The sequence below is a fragment of the Bos javanicus genome, chromosome 11 (assembly GCF_032452875.1).
Source record: "Bos javanicus breed banteng chromosome 11, ARS-OSU_banteng_1.0, whole genome shotgun sequence".
Taxonomy (NCBI): Eukaryota; Metazoa; Chordata; class Mammalia; order Artiodactyla; family Bovidae; genus Bos; species Bos javanicus.
The window spans coordinates 75,080,576-75,090,374 of NC_083878.1; the positions used below are offsets into that span (position 1 = coordinate 75,080,576).

General features: G+C 36.5%; 1 protein-coding gene across 5 annotated transcripts in view; it reads left to right on the plus strand.

Moving 5' to 3' along the window:
* The window catches only part of ATAD2B (ATPase family AAA domain containing 2B), a 122,299-nt gene extending 112,784 nt beyond the window's left edge, over nucleotides 1-9,515 (plus strand). For 4 of the 5 annotated variants that reach the window (XM_061433188.1, XM_061433190.1, XM_061433192.1 and 1 more), the window contains 3 exons: nucleotides 2,523-2,650; nucleotides 2,948-3,076; nucleotides 6,060-9,515. In XM_061433188.1, the coding sequence (XP_061289172.1) occupies nucleotides 2,523-2,650; nucleotides 2,948-3,076; nucleotides 6,060-6,101 (299 nt within the window). In that variant the 3' untranslated portion in view covers nucleotides 6,102-9,515. The other variant, XM_061433189.1, reaches the window with a different exon arrangement.
* The last annotated feature ends 284 nt before the right edge of the window (nucleotides 9,516-9,799 follow it).

Consider the following 9,799-nt stretch of genomic DNA (forward strand, 5'->3'; position numbering starts at 1 on the left):
GTTTTAAACTGCAGAGTTAATTACATGCATATTTTATCTGGTCCCCAGTAGCAATAGTTGATGAATAATTATACCCCTTTGAGAATTTGTTGCAGTTTTCACCCCTTTTCCTAGAAAAGTGTACACACACATAATAAATTTTGGTGTATGTTTTAGAGGGTTTATTGTCCAGAAGGCATTGCTTTCCTGGCTGCTTCCTCTTCATGCTCCTGTCTGATTATTGTCCCTTTCCTAATGGATTTATGACTGAAAGCTGAATAAATCCACAGTTGTTAAGAGGATGGGATTTCTGACAGAAGGATTATTGGGATGGGGTGAGAGGTAGGTGAGAAGACTTGGATGCTATGGCAGTATGGTATATCAGAGTCATATAAACCCACATTATATTTCCACTGTTGTTTATTATAATCATGTGATTCTGAGTTAGTTGCTTGTATTTTCTGGTTCTGCGTCTTTCCATCTTCTGAATTAAACTTCAGGGTGGTATCACTGCAGGGATTAAATAAGTCTTGTATGTTAATTGCCTCTCCTGGTACCTGGCACATCCTAAGGTATATTCATGCCAGGCAGTCATTGTCAGTTGAATCTGAGGGGTGTTAATCTAGAGACACTGTTGCTTTATAAACCAGTGGTGGAAGAAAGCAGCAGAATCCTCACTGTCAAAGTGACTTGATTCTTGCTGAGTCAGAGCTCTCTGCCCACTCCTGACTTCCCTTGGATATGTGATTCCTGAAGAAGCAGTGGATGGGGGAGTTGAGAGTTTCTGGCCCTGCTTTGCTATTTATCATGATTCTTTAGCCCGTGGAGGGGTGGGGTGTATTAAGAGACAGACCTACCCTGTTCACTGTGCATTTCCTTCCTAAACAGGTAACTAGTCTTGCACTCGATTATCTTGAAATTGTATTGTGCTCTCTAAATTGTGTGGAGTATATGGTGTTAGCCTGGGATTTGGGCTCTGTGAGAAAAGTTTTTTAATGCCAGTTTATTTGAGCTATCCAGAAGAATTAGAGTAGGATGATATTGTTCAAAGTCTTAGAATTCTTTTAATGGATAAAGAGAAAGGTACAGATTTATGCTGCCTCTTGAAAATTTTTAATATTTAATAGTAGAAAGCAGTTTTAGAAGCATTATTTATCTGGGCTATCATATAGACAGAACTTAAAAAATGTGTTGAAGCTAGAATTAAGTAATGAATGGGACAATGTGGGGAAAAGGGAGAGACTCCTGTTACGAGGCAGAATGGGTGAGTGGGTGGGGGAGTCTTTGTAATGCTACTTCACTATGAGATTTTAGTAAGCTTACAGAAAAGGTTTAAATGAATATTATGTTCAGCTAACAGCTTTAAAAGTATTTGCTGTGTAAAAGCTTCACCTGAAGTTTTCATTTGTAAGTGTCCAGGGCACTGTAACCTGGCGCAGTGGTTCCTAACTCAGGTTCTTTGACCCCCTAGACGTCCCTGGGTGAAATAATGAGGATTCATGTGGTCTTAACAAAACTCCTAGCATATGTTAATCGAACTGGTTTTTCATATGTTAATTAAACTAGGTTTTCAGTCTAAAGGCTGTCTTTAATATAAAATTTCTCTGATACATCAGGGTATATGTTTTTGAAGGCAACATCTTGGTTCTTTTATTATTTATATAGCAGGCATTGATGAGAAAGAATTGTTTAAAGACTTGGGAATAAGAGGACTAATGCAGGAGGGAGGAGAAAGATTCTCCTTAGTTTCCCAGAACACGGGCCAGGTCCTGTGTAAGAAATGGTCCAAGTTTGTCCTTGTGGCCCCCTACCCCTGCCCGTCTCTTCTTTAGAGTACTCCTACTCAGAGCGCGTAGGGCTTAATGGTCTGCCTACCCTCCCTACCCCTCAGAGTGCCTGGTGCAGTCAAATTATACTTAGCTGCCTCCAAATTTCTGTTTTTTTCAGTATGATTGGTCTTAGGAGAATGTTGGGAGGAAAGTATTAAAATATATTAATTTAATCAAAGGTAGTAGGAAAAGACACTAGACCTTTTGCATTTTTAATGGACTTATATTTTTAAGAGAAAATATTGTGTAACACAGGCAGTATAACTGAGAAAAATAAGAAATTTCAGACAATGTTGAGGAAAATGTTTTGCTTTGGGAGGCAGATATGAAGCGGGTTGGCCTTACTTTGTGTTAGCATCTGCTTTTCTATGTTGCTTCCTTTTCTTCTAGTTCTGAAAGCTCCACATTTTAAAATGATTATCATACAGAGAGTGAAGATAGTTTATAAGTCACTTCTTAGAGCTGAAGATTGCTTTTACCTTCCTTTCAGTGGATACATTTGTTAGGTGATATTCTGGTATGACTTGGCTTTCATAGTTGTGGTTTAGTCCTCTTTAACTTAGGTTTCTTAGTCTTACCTCAAAAAACCATTTATTAATTGAAGAATAATATCCTTATTCCAAAAAGGATTTGTGGTGGGTAAAATTTATAATAGTTTAAGCCTGATTTTTATGAACTTTTATTTGCTGCAGTGCATTTTTCTTTCAATTGTAGGTGCTTCTAAAGTAAAGAAATACCGTAAGTTAATTTTAGAACAGGCAAAAACAACAAGCCTGGAACTGGTTCCAGAAGAGCCATCTGAGCCTGTGCCGCCTCTTATAGTTGATCATGAGAGACTGAAGGTAAGCTTAGCTCTTCCTGGGAAGTTTTAAATGAATGGAAATAAGTTTTAGTAATTTTTTCCTTGAACCTTGGAATATGAGTACTCTAGGGCTTCTAATGAAAAAGAGTTGTTTGTGTTTTGAGGGGTTTAGAAATATGAGAATGTTCTTGGTAATAAACTAAGCCCTGGAATCTTCTAAACTAAGGGGTCAGGTTTATACCATAGCATGTGGTACCTGTTGCCTAGCATTTGAGTAGTACTGTTTCAGTGTGAACAATGAAATCAAACTTCATTTTATTCTTTTAATTTTTCTTAGAAATTGCTTGATTTGTTGGTAGATAAAAGCAACAATCTGGCTGTTGATCAACTTGAGAGATTATATTCTCTTCTTAGTCAGTGCATCTACCGTCACCGTAAAGATTATGACAAATCACAACTTGTAGAGGTAAGTGTTTAGTTCATCTGGAGAATAAATAAATATGTGCTGTTACTTGTCACAAAGTAAAGAGAAAACAAAGTTATTTTATTTTGAATTTTTCGCCAAGTAACTGAAGAGTGATTTGAAGATTTAAGATTAAGACGAATCATGAAGAGTTATAAAAATAACCTCTTTGTACCCTTTTGTCTCAGAACAGAAGTAATCTGGGTTTCTTTGTTTATCAAAACACAGAAATCCATGGTTGGCAGACACACGGAATAGCATGGTGCAGTTCTCCCCTCCCTTGCTTCTCGGCGACTTCACAGATGATGCGTATCACGTGGGCCTGTTGAATGTGAGCTGGCCTCACAGTCCATGTTACCACTACTCTCTAGGCAGCCACTACTGGTTAAAAGGGGTTGGTGTGGGCCTTGAGACCTATTGGCCACCCTAGTAATGACTGGAAGAGAACTTAAAAGTCATCTCATTTAATCAGATCTAGTCCTTGTGAAACAGCCACATGAGTGGTTGTCCTTATGCTTGAATACCATAGAAGTGAGCCATTGCCCTTCTAGACAATTCTGGGCCATAAGAAAATTTCTTATAAATACGAGCTTATATCTTTTTTTATATAATTTATATCATTATGTCACTCTTCTGCTTTTTGAGGTCATCTGAGCAAATGTGAATGCAAAAAATGAATAAGACAAAAGTCTCTGTTCTCAAGGAACGTTTTTAATATGTTAAAGGTTTATGTGTAGAGGATGTGCCTATTCTGCATGTGTAATATGGAATACAGGCATATCTTGCTTTATTGTCCTGTGCACATACTGAAATTTTTGCAAGTTGAAGATTTGTGGCAACACCTCCATTTTGCAACAGCATTTGCTCACTTTGTGTTTCTGTGTTACATTTTGATAATAGTTGCAGTATTTCATACATTTTCATTATTATATTATGGTGATCTGTGATTAGTGATCTTTGATGTTACTGCAAAAAGATTATGACTTTCTGAAGGCTCAGATGATGGTTAGCATTTTTTTCCCACAAATTTTAAAATGTTAAAAAAATTAAGGTGTGTACATTGTGTTTTAGACATAATGCCATTACACAGTGTATGTAAACACAACTTTTATTTGCACTGGGAAACTAAACAATTTATATAACTGCCTTTGTTTTTTGTCTGGAAGGCAGTGTCTCCAGCGTATGCCTGCATTAGGCTTCCCAGGTGGCTCAGTGGTAAAGAATCTGCCTGCAGTGCAGGAGATGCAGGTTCAGTCCCCGTGTCAGGAAGATCCTTTGGAGAAGGAAATGGCAACCCACTCCAGTATTCTTGTCTGGAAAATCCCTGGTGGGCTACACAATCCATGGGGTCAAAAGCGAGTCAGATACGACTCAGCAACTAAACAACAGCAATGCCTGTATTATACTTGAATCAAAGCAAGGGTGCACTTAAAAGTTATTTTGTAATCATATTTTTCTGTCACATTTTTATGAATCTGTACCAACCTTATATAATAATGTAGAAACTATATAACAGGAAAGCAAAAATGAAAAAATAAAAACATCACCCACATACCACCACATTCCTCCACCATTAGGAGGAAACTAATCATTGTTAATCTCTTAGAATATTTTCCATCCTTTAAAAATGTCTAGATGTACATAACATGTATATAAGTATGGATGTGTATTTAAAAGTTGGGATAGTATTGTATATTCTGTTTCATAACTGGACTTTTCTCCTACTCAGTAACATATGATGAAACATTTAGCAGGAGTAATTCTGATTGATCATTTATATAACCTTTTGATTAGATGATAATCTGTTAGTATACCTTATTAGTTCTGTAGAGATGTAGGATATAATTTCTTTGGAGGTGTTTTGGGTGGCGCAGTGGTAAAGAATCCACCTGCCAAAGCAGAGGCACAAGAGATGGGGGTTTGATCCCTGGGTCGGGAAGATCCCTGGAGTAGGAAGTTGCAACCTGCTCTAGTATTCTTGGCTGGGAAATCCCATGGACAGAGAAGCCTGATGGGCTATAGTCCATGGGATCCCAAAGAGTCAGACATGACTGAGCACACACACATTTATTTTTCATAAAGAGGGAAAGGAAAACCAGATGTCTTAGATGTATTTGGCATTTGCCTATCTGAATGTAATGTGTGGGGTAGAGTTCTTTACTTTTTTTAAATTCTAGAACTTCTTTGTTCACATGATGATATTTGATTATCATGAATGGACTGAATACTCTTCAGCAGTGAAACATTTTTCAGTCTGGGTCTTGGAACCATATAATCTTGGGGCCTCATTTAGAAGGGAAGGAAATCTATAGCAGAATCACCAGTGAGTGGCATTCCTGGGGGTGGTGGCATTGACTCTTCCTGGCTTTTTTTTTCCTTTCTAAATTTCAATTCTAATTCAAGTGAACAGCATTGGGAACAAGGTGCATTCTACTTTGGGTACAAGTTTTACATATGGAATAGATTCATTTTGCTTTGGGAGTTGAATATAATGAGGACTTCCCTGGTGGCTCACATGGTAAAGAATCTGCCTGGAATGCTGGAGACCCAGGTTCAATTCTTGGGTCGAGAAGGTCCCCTGAAGAAGGAAATGGCAACCCACTCCATAATGAGTAGGGAAGTGTGTAGGCTTTGGAGTGAGGCTACCTGTATTCAAATCCTGACTCTGTATTCAAATCTTGACTCTGCTATTTACTTCCTGGCAAATTATTTATATATGCAAATTTCTTAATAAAATATCTGGTATAACAAGAACTCGTTGCTAGCATCATCCTCATTAGCCTAAATGTAAAATAGGAGGCATTTGGAAATGTCTAGAGCAGATAGTCTTACACAGTAACTATAGTATTATAATCAGGAATATAGTTAAAGCTTAACTTTGTATCTAAAATTCTTTCTTGAGAAAGTTGATTTGAAGTGAATTTTTCCGTAATGCTTTTGTATTTCCTTTAATAGGTAACTTGTACTTTTTTCCTCCCCCTTATAGGAGATGGAAAGAACAGTTCATATGTTTGAGACATTCCTATGAACCTTTCAAGAAGAGTGGTTTATCCCCTCCAATCTGCTCCTGACAGAGCAGTCTTCTGAGCCATTCAATTTCAAATTGCACCAATTAACGTGCAGAGCCTTGGTGTAAAGTGCTCTCTCACTCATTCTTTCTCTCTGTTGAATTTGGTGCTATTGTCTCAGGTACCTGAAACCAACCAGCCTACAAGAACCAAACAGAACTTCAGAAACATGTTGTATTTTCCACAAATAAAAAATACAACCCCACAGATTGGAGATTTTGGTGCTACAGAAACTGCTCTCACTTCTGCTCCTCTTTTTGTGCACTCTTTTTTGGAGATTTGTCTCTTAGGGAGCAGACCAGCAAATTTGAGGAAACTGGATGGGGCAGTTCTTACTGTGTTGAATTGTTTAAAAAGTGGGCAACCTGTTCCTTTCCCTCTCCTTTCTACCCCTTTTATCATATTTGTTTTATTTTTTTCTCTGGGTAATGGACTAAAGCCTGTTTTGAAATTGGCTATGGTACATTCTGGTGGGAAACTGAAGAAACTGGATGAAATTAGATTAGGCTCTTTAGAACTGCCTTTAATGTGCCTTTTTATTCATTTGAGAAAGGATAAGGCTAAACACAAGGATGGGCTTGTTTGTAGCAAATGAATTAGAATGTTTTCTTTGGTCACAACCCTGAAAATAAGTTTTGATACTCTGTATCATTAAGAGGCAGCCAGTGATTTGGTATGAAATGCCTATATTGCTTTTAAAACTCAATCAAGAAAGTTGTTAAGCTACAAAATATACTAAAAATGGTAAGTTTTCCTGTATGGTTTGTTTCTGTTTAAGAAACATGTGATGAAGCAACAACAACAAAAAATAATACACAATCCATAAAAAAAAAAACCACACTCTTTTTGGTATCGATGACAATGATGGTCAGAAAATAGAACTGCCTTCTATTTTCTTCTATCAGTGGTAATTTAATGGATATTCATGTTTGAGTTCCCAGAGAAGAATGATTTTCATGTATAGCAAATTATTACTGTTTTGGTTTAAAGCCAGGACTTGCCAAATGGAAAGAAAAGAGGAATTTTTGTCTAGGAGCTCCATAAAATTCTTTTTCAATATGCATAGTTGCAAGTGAGCTCTGGTATGGTCCTTGAATAACAGTATTAATATTTAAATCCCTCATCATAAGCTTACCTTCACAACTAACTATTCATTTTGATCGGAACCCATTTTGGATCTTGTTGAGCGATTTCTGTGACTTGTACTTATCTAAAATTAATTATGGATTACTAGTTTTACAAAAACTTTCTACAAATTCAGAGACACAGTCTAGGCAGTTGCAAAGAGGCAAAAGGAGTGCAGTGACTTTTTTATCAGATGATTTTTAAACAAAAAAGTAGAAAATTTTGACAAGTTGGCTTGATACCTTCGTTCATTATAGCCGTTAGCTGCACAGGTGTGTCTTTCCAATATATGCAACACATGTAGTTTGGATTTTAGAGCAAATGGTCTTGGACTACTGCAGAGATACTGAGCTACCTCAGCTTTTTGTATTTTAGTTACCAACGGTGTCTACAGAGTTCTGTATTCACTTTGCCACCGTTTACATGCTGAAGCTAAGGTACTTGTCTCCTCGTCTCTGGCTTCGTAGGGTGCTGGATGCCAATGCAGAAAGCACGCTTTGGCCAAGGCTACTGCAGTAATCTTAAGTGCTTCTTTGCATTTACATGAACATTTTACGCTTTCTAACTCTAGTTTAATTTTAAAATAATGCCACTTGTTTTCTTTATACCTATGAACTTTTCATGATATTCAGTTAGTCATATAATTCAAGATGCTACCCGTGTAGACACACTGTATTTTTAAGGTGGGCAAGTGCGATTAACGATGAACCAATTTTAAAGGGGAGGTCATTTGAAACCTCTAATTTGATTATTGGGAGGATTTTCATGCTTTCTTTAGTATTTATTACCATCATACCAGTTCAAGCTATTTTACTGTCTAATACATTAGCATTTTGTATTTTGATGGAAATTGTTACAGAATTTAAAGATTTGATGAAATAAGATGTAGCAGATTTTTTGTAGCAAGTTTCTGGTAAAAGGGTTTTTTGCAAGTCTCAGGTTCTTGCTGCACTATTTTTCTTTAAATATTTATTCCAGTTACTCTAATTCAGAAGCATTCTGTTCAAGTAACAGCAGCACTTGTGAATGGAAAAAAAAATGCACATGTTCTTAGTAAGTTACTAAATTTGTACAGGTTAAGGTTTTAGCCATCAGTGAGTTTGACAAGGGAAATTTATTTATGTTCAGCATTAAAATGCTTCCAAAAGATCAAGTTTTTTAATTTTAACCTTGATAGAGATAAGAGAAATAGGAGGCAACCTCAGTATGATAGGATCTGCCACTCTGAACAGTTTAGGTCTTAAGGAGAAAGCCAATCTAATGCCAAGGGGAGAAAAATGAGCTGAAATTGTACTAACTCCTCTGGCCCCTTTCCCCCTGCAAAAGAAACACGCTATACCAGTTTTGCTTACTTTACAGCTATCTGGTGGTTCTAGAATTTAAAGCAGCTTGTAAAATTATCCAAGCAGACTCAATTTTGTTTACCTTTCTGTAAGTTCTTGATTTTTGCTGTATAGCATTGGCAAAAATATGTACAAATTGACCTCTGTTCTTATTTCCTATTGTGAGCATTATACATTAGCTCCTGTGTAAAACCTTGCTCCCAGATGACTAAAATGTGTATCACGGCCCAGCCCAACAATAGTTAATGCTCAGCTGTGGGGACCATAGGAGCTTTTGAAGACGATGGAACTGCACTAGGTTGAAACTGATGGCTGTGGAGTTAATTGTGTTTTTGAGCTTGAATCTCACCTGTGATTAATTTTTTTTTGTTTAGTTTTATTGTCCTTTCAGTACATTCTTTCAGGACTTGATTTTTCTCATATGCCAATGTATTTGTAGATTTACTGGATTTTATTTTTTAGGGAGTGGGGTGGTAATATCTTCCCATTTTTTGATTAAGTTGGTTCAGCTATGGTGCTATTCAGTAGGTATCTTCAGTGTCAGGTCCCGTAGCTGAATGCCATTGTTATTATAATTATTATTTGTAATCACATTGTAAGCTTGAATTTGGACTTGTACCAACATCTTTTGTATTTTGTACATTCGGTTATTTAGACTTTGGGAGTCCTCTTTGGTTTCATTCATGTATGTCCACTTTGTAGAGTAAGTAGACCTCCTCAACTATGGTCTATTTTGGGTTTGTAGTTTAATTTAGAATTGTGTTAAGTTGATGTTTTACATTTGACTTCATTTTACATTAGTTTGAAGTAAATTATTTAATTTTTGAATTCTGGAATTTTGAACATTTACTGTAATTTGTAATATAACTGCTGTGAAATACTTGAATAAAGATGACAAGAAAATCATGTCTTTCTTCAGCTTAATCATCATTACTGTTGGCTGCAAATGCAATGCTTTGTTTCTAGCTGAACTCATCTATTTTGCAGCTAGGGCATGGTGATGTTTATTAAGCACCCTGAGAATCTTGTTCTATGATTCTTTTAGATTTAGTTGCCCTAGGTATTTTTTAGCTTAAAGTTGAACTTTTTTCTGTTGAACAAGTGTAGTTTTAACTTCATATGAAGATTGTCTAAAAGTTGTTAGAATCAAATGGATTACTTCTGTGATTTGTTTTTCTCATTGGAAGACT